Source organism: Nycticebus coucang, chromosome 21, assembly GCF_027406575.1.
Source record: "Nycticebus coucang isolate mNycCou1 chromosome 21, mNycCou1.pri, whole genome shotgun sequence".
Classification (NCBI taxonomy): domain Eukaryota; kingdom Metazoa; phylum Chordata; class Mammalia; order Primates; family Lorisidae; genus Nycticebus; species Nycticebus coucang.
In genome coordinates, this window is record NC_069800.1 from 61,294,344 (window position 1) to 61,310,208 (window position 15,865).

At 42.0% G+C, this 15,865-nt stretch overlaps 1 protein-coding gene across 1 annotated transcript in view; it reads left to right on the forward strand.

Annotated features, from left to right (window-relative positions):
- Positions 1-5,439: 5,439 nt before the first annotated feature.
- RTF2 (replication termination factor 2) overlaps positions 5,440-15,865 on the forward strand; it is a 44,816-nt gene continuing 34,390 nt past the window's right edge. The window contains exons 1-4 of the mRNA XM_053573457.1: positions 5,440-5,589; positions 8,377-8,471; positions 9,422-9,515; positions 11,298-11,437. Of these exons, the coding sequence (XP_053429432.1) occupies positions 5,521-5,589; positions 8,377-8,471; positions 9,422-9,515; positions 11,298-11,437 (398 nt within the window). The 5' untranslated portion in view covers positions 5,440-5,520. The remainder of the gene's footprint in view (positions 5,590-8,376; positions 8,472-9,421; positions 9,516-11,297; positions 11,438-15,865) is intronic.

Below are 15,865 nucleotides of genomic sequence, written 5' to 3' on the forward strand. Positions count from 1 at the left end.
GGAAGAGGAAATGGTGGGTGGTGTGGTAGCAGCAACTTGACCTCAATTAAGTTAAATTTCACAGGGAGGATGGAAGTGGTGAGGAGACCACTGAAGAGATCTTCCAGTTTGACAAGCCTTGGGGAGTCCTGTTTCTGGTTTGATGGCAATTCTTTTTTAATAAGACATCTTTTAAAAAATAATTTGTGTTTTCCCTTGGTGTGTACTCCAGCTCTACACAAGCTGCCCCTGTGCATGAGGAGCTGAATTGAACCTATTCACCAACGCTTTCCTTTCATTCATCCATTAACAAGTATTAGCTGAGCACTCCTTTGTGCAAGGTCTCCCTAAATGCTACACATGCTGCTGGGCACCAAACAAAGGCTCTGTGACAAGGCACTTTTGTTCCAGCTGAGGGAGATAGGGAACCATAGCCCAGGTGAGAGAGAGGCAGGTGAGGAGCTCTCTGGAATGCAAGATGGAAGAGGCCCAAAACACTTAGTATCAGATAAATAATTTTTGATGCAATATCATTTAAGAAATCATATTCAATGCAAGAATATCCATGGTGAACAAAATATCAAAATTTAAGTCTTTTTTTGGTTTTTTTTGGAAACAGAGTCTCACTTTGGTGCCCTTGGTAGAGCATCATGGCATCATAGCTCACAACAACCTCAAACTCTTGGGCTTAAGCAATTCTCTTGCCTCAGCCTCCCAAGTAGCTGGGACGACAGGTGCCCGCCACAACGCCCAGCTGTTTTTAGAAATGAGGTCTCGATCTGGGTCAGGCCGGTCTCAAACCTGTGAGCTCAGGCAATCCACCCACCATGGCCTAATTTTTTTTTTTTTTTTTTTGAGGCAGACTCTTGCTCTGTCTCCTGGGCTTGAGTACTCAAGCCGTATGATCATAGCTCACTGCAACCTCAAACTCTTGGGCTCAAGTGATCCTCCTGCCTCAGCATCTCAAGCAGCTGGGACTACAGGCACATACCACCATGCCTGGCTAATGTTTTTTTCTGTTTTTTTTTTTTTTTTTTTTTAGAGATGTGGTTTCACTGTTGCCCAGGATGGCTTGGAACTCAGCCTCAAGCAGTCCTCCCACTTCAGCCTCCCCAAGTGCTTTTATTACAGTTGAGAGCCACTGTGCCCCACCAAAATTTAAATTTATTACCACTTGGGTTGGTAAGTGCAAGGAAGAAAATAAAGCAAAGTAGGGGTAGTAAGATAGAGGAGGGGTGTTCTTTTAGGCAGGGGAAGAATGTCCCTGGAGAGAGACCAGTACGTTATGTGCCAGCTGTGGGAAAGGAGGGCAGCCAGTGCAGCTGGAACCTAGTAAAGAAAAGAAGAGTGGCCAAAATGCACTGGGAGGGTGGCCAGGGGCCAATTCATGCAAGGCCTTGTGTATCTCCAGAGTATTTCAAGTATTTTTCTAAAGTTGCAAGTTAAGGGCGGCGCCTGTGGCTCAAAGGAGTAGGGCGCTGGCCCCATAGGCCAGAAGTGGCAGGTTCAAACCCAGCCCCAGCCAAAAACTGCAAAAATAAACAAATAAATAAATAAAGTTGCAAATTAAAAGTAATTTTTTGATTGAATTATCTCAGAAATTGCCTCAATTTTCCACTTTAGTTAAACCTTCTTTAGATCTCCCTCCCTAAATAAAGCTTCTAAAACTCTTTTTAAAAATCTTTATACATAGTGCGTTAGTCTGTTTTTTTGTTGCTAGAACAGAATACATGAGACTGGGTAATTTATAAAGAACAGGTTTGTTTCTTATGGTTCTGGAGGCTGGGAAGTCCAAGGTCAAGGTGCTGCATCCAACCAGGACCTTCTTCCTTCATCATCCCATGGCAGAAAGTGAAAGGTAAGAGAGCAAGAGGGAGCCGAACTCACCTTGAAAACAAGCCCACTGTAGAGATAACTAACCCACTCCCACGACACTGACGCCAATCACCTCTTACTAGGTCCCAACTCTCAGCACGGTTGCATTGGTGATTGTTTCCAACACGTGAATTTTGGGGGACACATACAAACCACAGCACCTAGTTTAAAAAGTGTTTTTATGCTAAACTTTTAAAATGAGTTATGCTGGGCAGCGCCTGTGGCTCAAAGGAGTAGGGCACCGGCCCCATATAACGGAGGTGGCAGGTTCAAACCCAGCCCCGGCCAAAAACTGCAAAAAAAAAAAAAAAAAAAATGAGTTATGCTGCCTGCCAGCTTTTTCCAGACAGAATTTTAAACCGCAGCTATGGAGGAGCACATAAGCAGAGAGATCAGGAAATAAAATGCTCCACAGTTCAGAAATCTTAGATATTTGGGAATTATTTTAACAGCATTTAAAGTATTGGTTCTTAGCCTGGGTTTCAGGAGGCTGTGAATTAAATACAAGCATGTACAAACTTTATGTAAAATTTCCTATGTGGTAATCAATATTTTCCTGGGGAGTAAGTTCAAAATTTTCATCAAATTCTCAAACAGACCCAAGGACTCCCAAAAGGTTCAAAAATACTGGTTTTACTAGAGAAGCGGTTCTCAACCTGTGGGTTATGACCGCTTTGTAACAGTGAAAATACATCCTGCATATCAGATATTTACATTACGATTCATAACAGTAGCAAACTTACAGTTATGAAGTAGCAATGAAAATAATTTTATGGTTGGGGGTCACCTCAACACGAGGAACTGTATTGAAGGGTCGTGGCATTAGGAGGCATTAGGAAGTTTGAGAACCACTGTGCTAGAGGATGATGATTTTCTTTTTCATGATTTCATTTCCTTGCCTCCCCTCAGATCCACAGTTTGACTGGGACATAGTTGTCCCCAAGGATCCTTGTAAGGGAATACCCCTCATTAGGACATTCAACAAAAAGAATCGGAGAAGCAGCAGATAATAATGCCACCTGCTTCCCAGCAGAGCTGAGAGAATGAAACGGCTCAAGTCCAGTTAGGCACTGAACTCAACGCCTGAAGTGGCCACCAGTTCTCAACACATATTAGTTGCTACGGATAACAAACCTCACAGAAGTTTGGCTATGTGTAGTCTGAGCTACCGAGTAGCCTAGCGACCAATATTCTAAAAGAGGAAACCAAGGAAGAGAAAAAGCTCCAGCTTCCTGAGCTTGAAGCACAACTGTCACCGCTAGGTCAGAGGAGGGTGAAACAGGGCCTCAGCTGAAAAGCTTTCTTTTCTGCTCATCTGACTCATCAGCTGTGTGACTCTGAATCAAGACACCTTATACATCTGACTCTTGGTTTTTCATTTGTAAAATAGGAGGTATTATGCCCCCTACTTCCTAAGACTGTTCTGAGCACAAAATGAGAGAATACCTACATCTTGGGCGGCGCCTATGGCTCAAGGAGTAGGGCGCCAGCCCCATATACCAGAGGTGGTGGGTTCATAAGCCAGCCCTGGCCAAAAAAAAGAATACCTACATCTCTAGAGTGTGGGTATTGTTTAATAAGAAACTCTTTTTCTGCTTCTTCAAATAAATTCTATGAGGGGGAGATTTACTTGCCAGAAATGAGTACCAAATTGAGAATCTGTCTAAAGATCCTTGGATTTTTGCACCTCTGTATCTGACCTTCTGTCCTTTGCAATGAGAAAGAATCAAACTTGGCACCCATCCCTAGGTCTCTCACTAGCTATGTGACCTCGAAGGAGTCCCTATCTTTCCACACTTCTGTTTCCTTACTAGTACATGGAATTCATGTAGTACAAGTTTTATTATCAGCTCAAACTAGGCTTTTCACCCCTCCCTGAATGAGTCTGTACTTTCTTTTGGTTTATTAAAAAAATGTATATTGACTATGGAAAAGACTTCTGAGCACTGAGGCTACAAAGTGGGGGAAAAATCCCAAAGACGGCTCAGTGCCCATAGCTGGGTGAGTAGGGCACTGGCCACCTACATCAAGGCTGGCGGGTTCCAACCCAGCTCCGGCCTGCTAAAGAAGAATGACAACTACAACCAAAAAATAGCTGGGCGATGTGGTGGGCACCTATAGTCCCAGCTACTTGGGAGGCTGAGGCAAGAGAATCCCTTGGACCCAAGAGTTTGAAGTTGCTGTGAGCTGTGATGCCATCGCACTCTACTGAGGGTGACAGAGTGAGATTCAGTCTCAAAAAAAAAGAACAACCAAAGAACTTACTTTCGTAAAGCTGGAAATTCTTGTGACTGGCATGAAAAGAAAAAAGCCAATCAGAGACCAGCTGATTAAAAAGATTATTTTCTTTTAATCCCTATTAATTGCAGTAAAAGTTACCTGAAGATTATATTTAGCCCTTGAAGTTTTCACATGCACATATTTTCTGGTCAACTGCTCCCAAGTTGGGAATATTTTCAGCATTTTGTTTTTGTTTGTTTCTTTGTTTTTCAGACAGCGTCTTGCTCTGTCACCCACACTGGAGTGCAGTGGTACAGTCACAGCTCACTGCAACCTCCGACTCACAGGCTCAAGAAATCCTCTTGGTTTAGCCTTCCCAGTAGCTAGGACTACAAGTGTGTGCCACCACCACGCCTGTCTAATTTTTTTAAAACAATTTTTTTGTAGAGACAGTCTCACTTTTCTCTCTCTATCATATATATACTTTTTTTTTTAGAGATAGGGTCTTGCTGTGTTGCCTAGGCTGACCATGAATTCCTGGTTTCAAGCTATCCTCCCAAGTCAGCCTCCTAAAATGCTGGGATTATAGGTATGAGGCACAGCACTGGTTTACCTTTCTTGTTTCACATAAGTCAATATGGTAACACCCAATCATAGAGTCTCTTCTTGGCAGCGGGGAGACTTTCCCATAATATTTATAATAATTAAAGGAACAATAGGTAGAAGGCCAAGAGCTTAAGGGCAGATGATCACGGATTTCAACAAGAGACTTGTGTTCTTATAGATATAATACAGCCTGCCTCTTGAAAAGGCGTGGAAACATCAGTATGTCATTTTAAATTACTTTATAAATCGTGCTGTCTATTAATTATATCTTTCTTAATACAAAAGAAAAATTGGCCTGACTTCAAGAAGCTGCGAGTGGGCTCAGCGCCCATAGCACAGTGGTTATAGCGCCAGCCACATGCACCAAGGGTGGCGGGTTCGAAACCGGCCCGGGCCAGCTAAACAACAATGACAACTACAACCAAAAAAAACCCAGCCGGGCGTTGTGGCGGGCGCCTGTAGTCCCAGCTACTCCGGAGGCTGAGCAAGAGAATCGCTTAAGCCCAAGAGTTTGAGGTTGCTGTGAGCTGTGACACCACGGCACTCTACCCAGTGTGACAGCTTGAGAGTCTGTCTCCAAAAAAAAAAAAAAAAGAGAGAAGCTGCAAGTGAAATACATTCACGTTCAAACTAAATTTCAACCCAGGCGCTCACGGGAAGGAGGAAGGGACGCGACGCTCTCCATGACAACCGACACCTGGCAACGACCTCGCCCCGCCCTGCTGCGTTGCGACCGGCTGTGCGTCACCACTGCGCGCCGGAAGTGGCTCCGATTCCCTCCAGGTTCCGCGGAAGTGGCTGCTTTAAAGCTTTGCTGCTGACTCTGACTCCTAGTTTGAGATGGGTTGCGACGGGGGAACGATCCCCAAGAGGCATGAACTGGTGAAGGGACCGAAGAAGGTTGAGAAGGTTAGTGACGTGGGTGGGTCCTGTGGGGACTACGGTGGTGGGAATTCAAACGCCTCCAGGGAGGACCGGGGAGGTAGGAAGAGGGAGCCAGCGGAGTTCCAGACCTAGCTGCGCTCTTTTATCCCATTCGAAGGATTCAGAATTAACAACAGTGTTAGTAACGGACATGCCCTGAGCACTTAAGTTTGCCATTCATATTAAATAGGCTTAATACGGGGTCATGTGGGGTATCTCACCACAGCCCTATAGGTACATACTGTCGTCCCCTTTTTCAGGTTTGGGAATTGAGGCTCAAAAGGAGAAAGTTGCAAAGTTTGTAAGTGGCAGAGCCGTGAACCCTATCTGCGGTTAATAACGATGATACACATAATTACTGCTTATTGAGCTTTGTATATATAGATTTTATTTCCTCTGGGAAGTCTTCTCAAACCGTTCTTTTACTACACGAGAGCCAGGTCTTTCTCTTACACCCGTGTCTTACCAGCCTGCACGTTGCATTCATGTTGATTTATATTTCTCTCCCCTGGTAGGCAGTAAGCTCCGGTGATACCAGAGACTACAACTTTTTTCGTCTACAAATGGCACAGTTCCTAGCACAATAAATATTTTGAATAAATGAATGATTGAATGATCCTTAATTTTCACAAGTAATTGAGCAAATTATGTATGATAATTTCCATATTACTGACAGGGAAATTGAGTCCAGGAAAATTAACATGACTAAGGTCATGTGGCCGGTAGTAGTGAAGCCAAGATTACTATTCACTGATTCAGGATTTCACAGCTAGCACTAGTAATTACTTTTTAGTGATAGGATGAATGTAAGACACCTAATACAGTGCCTGTCACATACGCTTCATGTTTTCTGATTCAGCAGTTAGAGAAATCTTTTTAAATGGCAAATCTCATGTCACTACTGTATTGGAAGCACTCTAGGCTTCCTTATCACGTTCAGAATAAATCCCATCAGGCCCTGTGTGAGCAGACCCCTGCCTGTCTTTCTGACCTCATCTTCTGCCCCACTCCATCCCTTTCATTTTGTTCCAGCTACACAGGCCTTGTCCCTCAATCTGGAGTATTATTCCACCAATCTGAAATGTTCTTCACTGAGATAGTCACATGATTAGTTTCTTTACTTCATTAAGTTCTTTACTCAAATGTCATGTCCACTCTAGCTGAAATATGCCTCATTGTTTATTGTCTCTCTCATGGGACAGGGATCTTGTATGTTTACCTCTGTAACCTCTACCATGTGTCAGCTGCATACCAGACACCTGGTAAACGTGTTGAATACGAGAATAAATGAATACCCAACAGGATGAATGTGCCTTCTGATCACAACTACAGATGCACAGGCCAATGCTGGAGAGTTAACACTCAAGAGAGCTTTTGCCAAGAAAATACTCAGCTCATTTTTGCTATCTTGTGCATAGGGCTGAAAAAGAAGTAGCTTAATAAAAGGTTTGGCAAGAAACTAGTGTCAGAAGAGGGTAGAAGAGGCTGGGATCAGTGGCTCACACCTGTGATCCTAGCGTTCTGGGAGGCCGAGGTGGGTGGATTGCTCATGAGTTTAAGACCTGCCTGAGCAAGAGTGAGGCCCTGCCTCTAAAAATAGGTGGGTGCCAGTAGTCCCAGCGACCCGGGAGGCTGAGGCAAGGAGATGGCTTAAGCCCAAGAGTTTGAGGTTGCTGTGAGCTATGAAGCCATGATACTCTACACAGGGCAAGAAAGTGACACTCTGTCTGGTGTCAGGGGGTTGAGGGGAGATTAAGCTATGAAAACTGCTTAGTACAGTGCCTGGCACATAGTAGACACCTAAGGAGTTCTTGCTGCAAAAATGAAATTCAAGGGGATTTTTTTGCTTTTTCTTTCTTTTTTTTTTCTTCTCTCTTCCTTCCCCGCTGTACCCTCCTGTTCAGGTGTGGCATTGTAAGAATAGGAAAGATTGGGACATAGAATTGTATATAGGTGAAATTATTATTTGAGGGTTATGGTGGATTTTATGTCTGGATTTTCAAGTATGTGCCTCTTAGTGAATAAGGAAGAAAAAAAATTATTTCTGTTAAATTGGTAATTTTATAAAGAATTATAGTCTTCGTACTGAACATTAAAAAAGAATGCCTGTCTTCTCAGTTATTTAGTCTTTAAATTCTACCATAATGTTAGACCCTTTCCCATTACTGGAAATTAATACTGCTAGTTTTTTCTGTATGGCCTTCCTAATTTACTGTAACAGTATAAACGTTAGTGTTCGTAGCTTGCATAAAAAGTTTAATGATTTGATGTAAACTCTTTCTTTGTACATGTCATGTTTAGATGAACCTTTATTTGACATAGTTTTAACTGTGACTTCTAAAATCCCAACTTCATATGTCACTATCTTTGCTTTAAAAAGCAAAAATCAGCTCGGCACCTATGGCTCAAGCGGCTAAGTTGCCAGCCACATACACCTGAGATGGCGGGTTCGAATCCAGCCCAGGCCTGCCAAACAACAATGATGGCTGCACCAAAAAATAGCTGGGCGTTATGGCAGGTGCCTGTAGTCCCAGCTACTTGGGAGGTGGAGGCAGGAGAATCGCTTCAGCCCAGGAGTTGGAGGTTGCTATGAGCTGTGATGCCGCAGCACTCTACCCAGGGCGACAGCTTGAGGCTCTGTCTCAAAAAAAAAAAAAAAAAAGCAAAAATCATCACAGTATGGTATTATTGAATAAACTTTTATACATAGAACTGTAGACCATGTGACTTTTAGAGGTGAACATTAATTGAAAGGGTTTTTTCTTTTATTAGGTTGACAAAGATGCTGAATTAGTGGCCCAGTGGAACTACTGTACTCTAAGTCAAGAAATATTAAGACGACCAATAGTTGCCTGTGAACTTGGCAGGTATGGTTTCTTTCCTCAATCAAGATGCGTTAGTGTGTATTAAATGATTTTTGAAGAGAACTTTAATGTGTAAACGCAGTTCTCGATCCATCAAATGTAAATTATCTCAAGCAAATTTGTGAGGCCTCAGTTAATGTTCCCTGTCTCTGAATATGATTCTGCACTTTCATGGTTAAACTCAGAGACGGATAAGAGCTAAGTTATATGTGTAAATGTAAGTGCATGAAGGAGCCACATGAGGCTCAGTAGGGAATGGTGAGGAACAGGGGAAACTAGAGGGCCCATATTCCATCTAAAGCAGAAGCTGCCGCTCAGTTCCAGCCAGTTCTTGCAGTTTAAGAATATAGTCCTAGTATTTCAGATCTTCTGAGTTTTTAATTTTTCAAGAAAAATTGGACATGTGTACTTTTACATTAAACTTTCTAATTTTCAAAATCCTTGTTCAGGTCACGTTTAGCCCTCAGATTGCCAGTTTGCTGTCCTTGATTTAAACTAATTTCTTTCTTTCTATGCTCTGGAAATAGTTGAAACAGGGTTAAATTTACTTTGTGGTAATGCAGGACATTTCTGTTGTCAAATGTAAATGACTTTTGGTTCAACTTCTTCTTCCTTTCTTTGGTTATTTGGAAGTTGATTGTTGGCTCAGCGCCTGTAGCTCAGCGGCTAGGGTGCCAGCCACATACACCAGAGCTGGCGGGTTCAAATCCAGCCTGGGGCTGCCAAACAACAATGACGACTACAACCAAAAAATAGCCAGGCATTGTGGTGGGCACCTGTAGTCTCAGCTACTTGGGAGGCTGAGGCAAGATAATCCGTTCGGCCCAAGCGTTTGAGGTTACTGTGAGCTGTAACACCATGGCACTCTACCCAGGGTGACAGCTTGAGACTCTGTCTCCAAAAAGAAAAGTTGATTGTTAACGTCTTATTTTGTCTAATCCTTATTGTTACAGACTTTATAACAAAGATGCTGTCATTGAGTTTCTGTTGGACAAATCTGCTGAAAAGGCTCTCGGGAAGGCAGCATCTCACATTAAAAGCATTAAGGTAAGACAGGTGATTGATGTTCACTTTATGGAATTTATACTCCTGAAAAACCATACTCAGAAATACGGGATTCCAGTCCCACTCCACCACCTAATTCAGATATGATCTAGGAAGGGTACTTAAATCTCTAGCCAGAAGTTCCTATGTATGCACTTCAAGTATTTTTAATCTATTGTCATTTCATCTTTTTGACTGTGCTTTGAAAATTTTTAGCATGTTATATATATGTTGGGAAGCATTATTTTTGTAATTAAAACTCAGCTACTTGAAGTTTGGATTTGGAAGACACTTTGATAGAATTAGAGAATTTTATAGGTAGGTTACTACTAAATCATTGCAGTTACCTCATGCTGATTGGAAGTTTTGATTGGCAGTTTGTTCATAAAAGTGGAAAAACAAGTTTTTTAGTAAAGGAAGTTTCTTAAGAGGACAAAATCTTTCCAGTCTGATCAGTGGAAAAACACTTAGAGTGGTAGTGAAGAATGTGAGAACCATTAGCCTAGTCAAAGCCTTCATCTCACCATAAATGACTTTCTTGAGACCACATTTCTAGGTAGTGAAGGGCTGAACTAGATCCCCGGACTCCCAGTCTAAGGCTGCAGGTTTTTCCTTTTGTTTTCTTTTTTATTATTGTATTAGGCTTTTGTATGAATTCTTAGGTTGTAATTACAGGATATGTTTCATTTCAGGCAAACTTAAAATCCTGAAATATAGCTACTGGTACTACTATCGAAATTTTCATTCTGATTTTAGTGATCTTTTACCATGGGAAAAGAGCTCATGCCTGAAAACCCATGGTAGTGTGAATTATCTTACCTCAAAAGGCAATTAATCATTGAAATTAATTCATATAATTCTATACTTAAAACATAGACCGTATTCAGTTGTATATGGTTGAACCATTCATGTTAAAAAAGCAACCCAAAAAATCCCTCCAAGAAATTGGAACAATAAAGATAAAACGATCCACATAAAACTGCAAATACACAAGGGTATCATCACTGTCATTTACCGGTCCGCAAATACTCTGAGCAGAATACTTAATGAGACCTGTACCAGCTATCCACCAGGAAGCAGACTGGGTGATTGGTGGCTTTTCTTTTGAGGTACTCAGCTGCTTTCTAGAGTGTTGAAATCAAATCAGTCTCATTAAATACAAAGAAATGCCGTGAGTGCAAAAGTATAGCTGTTAAATCAAACTCTTTGATTTGTAAAATTGAATTCTTGAAAACCTGATTGGCTGTATCTTGGACTGCAATAGTATTTTCTCGCCAATATTCTGTCTTAACTCTTTGGACCAGGGCTTCACAGATTTTACTGTGTGTTCGCTATTGTATAAACATAAGTGACCAATAATATGGAACAGCCACAGTGAAGAGTGTCGGCAAGTAGAAAAATCATTCCTTTCTGGGTGGAACCAGTGCAGAGCTTCCTCTTAGTGGAGTAATTTTTGATCTGGGAAGGTACTTTTCCTTAAAAAATAAAATTTATAAAACAGAAATTACTTAACTAATTTACTTGCCAGTTTGTAAATTGAAAAAATTTTGTTTTAATAACATATTACATGTTTCTTGATGGTCAGAGGAAAGCTGGGAAGAAGTTTAGATGGGAGGGGACGAAAACAACGATTTCTCTGTCAAGTTAGGTGGTTCAGGAGGTGGCTTATTAAGGCAAAAGATAATCTGTTTATCACATGAATTTTTAATTAGCACCACACTCTAATTAAGCTAATCAGACAGCTACTATCACATGAATTTTTAAAATCGGAATGGTTTCCCCCAGAATGTGACTGAACTAAGGCTTTCTGATAATCCCGCCTGGGAAGGAGATAAAGGAAACACGAAAGGCGACAAGCACGATGACCTCCAGCGGGCACGTTTCATCTGCCCTGTCGTGGGCCTGGAGATGAATGGCCGGCACAGGTCAGTATGGACAGATGAGTGGGCGTCTGGGGAGCTGATTCTTGTCCTTTATGATTTGTGTTGTAGCTTAGCAATCACGGGGGTTTCTCTTTGGTCTTCTTGGGTTTGGTAATGCCTTGGAGGAAATGGTGCTCAGTCATGGTCAGGTTCATTCCTCATTAGCCATCTACATGATGCCTTCCAAGTCAACTCATTCTTGTTGTCTGTGGCCTTCTGTTCTTGAGGTAGGAAAACCTAAAGCAAAGAGGGATTTTAAAAGTTCTCATGTGACACTTATGAAACCTGAGTTTGATTATTTGATTACCTTTTCCTGTGAGATGGAAAGCAAAGGGCAAATGTTTTCCATCAAAAAAATCTCATGTCCTTAGAATTGCTAAAATGTGTGTGGTACCAAAACCATGTCTTATAATGTGTGGTTGATCAGTCAGCTAACGCCTTAGCTGATAATGATAACTTGTTTTGAATTTGTAGCTAACAAATCCTCTAGCTAGAGTACCAGGGGGCCTGTGGTTGAGATGTGTATAGAAAATATTAATGACCTGTATATTTCCTTCTTTAAAAAATACTAAGGGTTGGGTGGCACCCGTGGCTCAGTGGGTAGGGCGCTGGCCCCATATACTGAGGGTAGCGGGTTTGAACCCGGCCCCGGTGAGCTAAAACAGTGGCAACTGCAACAAAAATAGCTGGACATGGTGGCAGCACCTGTAGTCCCAGCTACTCGGGAGGCTGAGGCAAGAGAATCTCTTAAGCCCCAGAGTTTGTGGTTGCTGTGTGCTGTGACGCTATGGCACTCTACTGAGGGCTACAGAGTGAGACTCTGTCTCAAAAAAAAAAAAATATATATATATATTAAGGGTTGAATGGGTTAGTACATGCCTTTTTTAGGATGTCTCACTAAACAAAAGTATTAAAGCCCTTTTCCTCATCATTTAGGTGACAGAGATACTGTGGGTTTGGTTCCAGACTACTGCAGTAAAACAAATCTCACAATAAAAACAAATCTCACAGTAAAAAAAATCACCCAAATTTTTGGTTTCTTAGTGCATGTAGAAGTTATATTTACATATACCATAGTCTATTTAGTGTGTAAATGTTATTAATGTGTATTATGTTATAAATGTATTAAGTGTGTAAATGTGTAATGTCTTAAAAAAAACATCCCAAGTTGTAGTGGCTCATACCTATAATCCCAGTACCTTAGGAGGCTGAGGCAAGAAGATCACTTGAGGTCAGGAGTTTGGAACCAAGCAGGGTAACATGGTGAGAGTTAGCCTCTACAAAAAAAATGTAAAAATCAGCCAGGCATGGTAGCATGTGCCTGTAGTCCCACCTTCTGGGGAGGCTGAGGCAGGAGGATAGCTTGAGCTCAAGAGTTCAAGGTTATATTAAGCTATGATCACACCACTGCACGTTAGCCTGGGTGAAAAGATCCTGTCTCTGAAAAATAAATAATGTGTGTACCTTAATTAAAAATTACTTTATTGCTAAAAACTGCTAGCAATGATCTGAACCTTCAGTGAATTACAATCTTTTTGCTGGTGGAGGGTCTTGCCTTGCTGTTGATGGCTGCTGACTGGTCAGGGTGGTGGTTGCTGAAGGTGGTGGGGTTGGCAGTTTCGTAAAACAAGACAGCAGTGAAGTTTACAGCATCTTTTTTATAAAAAAATTTCTCTGAGGTGTGATGCTGTTTGATGACATTTTACCCATAGTGGAACTTCTTTCAAAATTGGAGTCCTCTCCAATCCTGCTGCTATTTTGTCTACTAGTTTCTATAGTATTCTAAATTAATTATTCGCAGTGTTCACAGCATCTTTAGCAGGAGAGGATTCCATCTCAAGAAACTCCTTTCCTTGCTCATCCTTGGGGAGCAGGTCCTCATCCATTCAGGTTTGACCGTGGGATTGGAGCTCCCAGTCTGGCTTCAGGCTCCACCTCTCACTCTGGATGCTTCACCACATCTGCAGGGACTTCTCCACAGCGTCGAGGACCTGTCAGCAGCACCCCTGAGGGTCCTTAATAGCATCTGGATAGATGGATCTTTTCCACAGTGTTTTCAATCCACAGAATATAAAATTGGCCATTTTAAAGTGTATGTTTCGGTGGCATTTAGTACATTCACAGTGTTACACAATTACCACCTCTGTCTAATTTCAAAGCGTTGTCACCACAATAGAAAATCAACCCATTAAACAGTGACTCCTCCTCACCCCTACTCCCAGCTGCTGGCAACCACCAGTATGCGTTTTTTTTTTTTTTAAATGAGACAGAGTCTCATTATGTCACCCTCAGTAGAGCGCTATGGTGTCACAGCTCACAGCAACCTCAAACTCTTGAGCTTAAGTGATTGTCTTGCCTCAGCCTCTCAAGTAGCTGGGACTACAGGTGCCCACCACAGTGCCTGGCTATATTTTGGTTGTAGTTGTCATTGTTGTTTGGCAGGCCCGAGTTGGGTTTGAACTCACCAGTTCTGGTATATGTGGCTGGTGCCTTAGCCACTGAGCTACAGGTGCCGAGCCCACCCATATGCTTTTTGTCTCAGTGGATTCAGCCATTCTGAATCTGGCATATGAGTAGAAGCGTACAACATGTAACCTTTTGTGTCTGGCTTCCCACTTCTTTTTAAGAAAACCATGGTTCACCCCAGAAGAGGAACTTAACAGTAGCAAGCTCTCCTGCAGGGTCTTGGGCAGGGGTCACCCATAACCCATTGCTCTGACTGTGGCTTCTCCCAGTTATTTTCCCCTTTCATATGCTAGTTAATCTCTTCTCCTTTTTCTCTTACCCAATTAATTGAGCTTCGCCTAGTTGGCTTTGTCCACCTGGGATTAATAGAGCTCTGAACTTGAAAATTGATTATTGGATTAGTTTATATGCAATCATCCCTTGTTATCTGTGAGGGATTGGTTCCAGGATTCCCTGTGAACACCAAAATACATGAATGTTCAAGCCCCTGATATGAAGTGGTATAGTATAGTATCAAATACAATGTAAATGCTATGTAAGTAAGTTTTTTGAGAGAGAATCTTGCTCTTTTGCCTAGGTTGGAGTGCAGTGGTATCATAGCTCACTACAATATCAAACTCCTGGAGTTAAGCAATTCTTCAACTTCATCTTCTCTCCTGAGTAGGACTAGACTGTAAGGGTATGCCACCAAGCCTGGCTAATTTTTAAAAAAACTTTTTTATAGGCTTGGCGCCCGTAGCATAGTGGTTACGGTGCCAGCCATGTACACTGAGGGTGGCGGGTTGGAACTCGGCCTGGGCCAGCTAGACAATTAAAGACAGCTACAACAAAAAATAGCTGGGTGTTGTGGCAGGCACCTGTAGTCCCAGCTACTTGGGAGGCTGAGGCAAGAGAATTGCTTGAACCCAAGAGTTTGAGGTTGCTGTGAGCTGTGACTCCATAGCACTCTACCAAGGGTGACATAGTGAGACTCCGTCTCAAAAAAAAAACCACCCTTTTTCATAGAAGTGGGGTCTTGCTGTATTATCCAGACTAATCTTGAACTCAAGCAGTCCTTCCACCTTGGCCTCTCAAAATGCTGGGGTTATAGTCATGAGCCACTGTGCCCAGCCTATACATATTGTAGAACCTTATTTTTTTCTACCTTTCCATCTATCTTGAACATGTTTTCATGTCCTTCTTTGCAGAATTATATTCTTCTTCTTTTTTTTAATCAGCTATTTGGGTGTTCATAATTTATTTGACCATTCCCCTATTTGTGAATAATTAGGTAGTTTCCTTCTTTTCTTTGTTACAATGCTATACACACACCTTTTCATAAATACCCATTTGTGCATTCACACACTGTGAGCATATATTCTGCTACACACAGAAGAAATTTTTTTTTTTTTTGTAGAGACAGAGTCTCACTGTACCACCCTCGGATAGAGTGCCGTGGCGTCACACGGCTCACAGCAACCTCTAACTCTTGGGCTTACGCGATTCTCCTGCCTCAGCCTCCCGAGCAGCAGGGACTACAGGCGCGCACCACAACACCCGGCTATTTTTCTGTTGCAGTTTGGCCGGGGCTGGGTCCAAACCTCGGCATATGGGGCCGGTGCCCTACTCACTGAGCCCTACTCACTGAGCCACAGCTGCCCTGCACAGAAGAAATTCTTAAAAGTGATACTTCACTTGGTATCCACAAACCATCCTCCTAAAGTATGGTACCATGTTATATCGACCCACTGACAAACATGCCCATGTCCTCAAATGGTTTCCAGCTGTATACCTTCAATCTCGTTATTGCCTGACAGGGGAAAAATTGTATGTCATGGTTTTGAAAGGCATTTCTTTAATGTTTGAGATTAAGAATCCTTTTATACATTTTAGCTTTTATATTTCTTTCGTGAAATGAAATTTAATACCCTTTGCCCATTCTATTAATATCTTTACTATTATTTTTTAAGACCTCTTTGAATATTC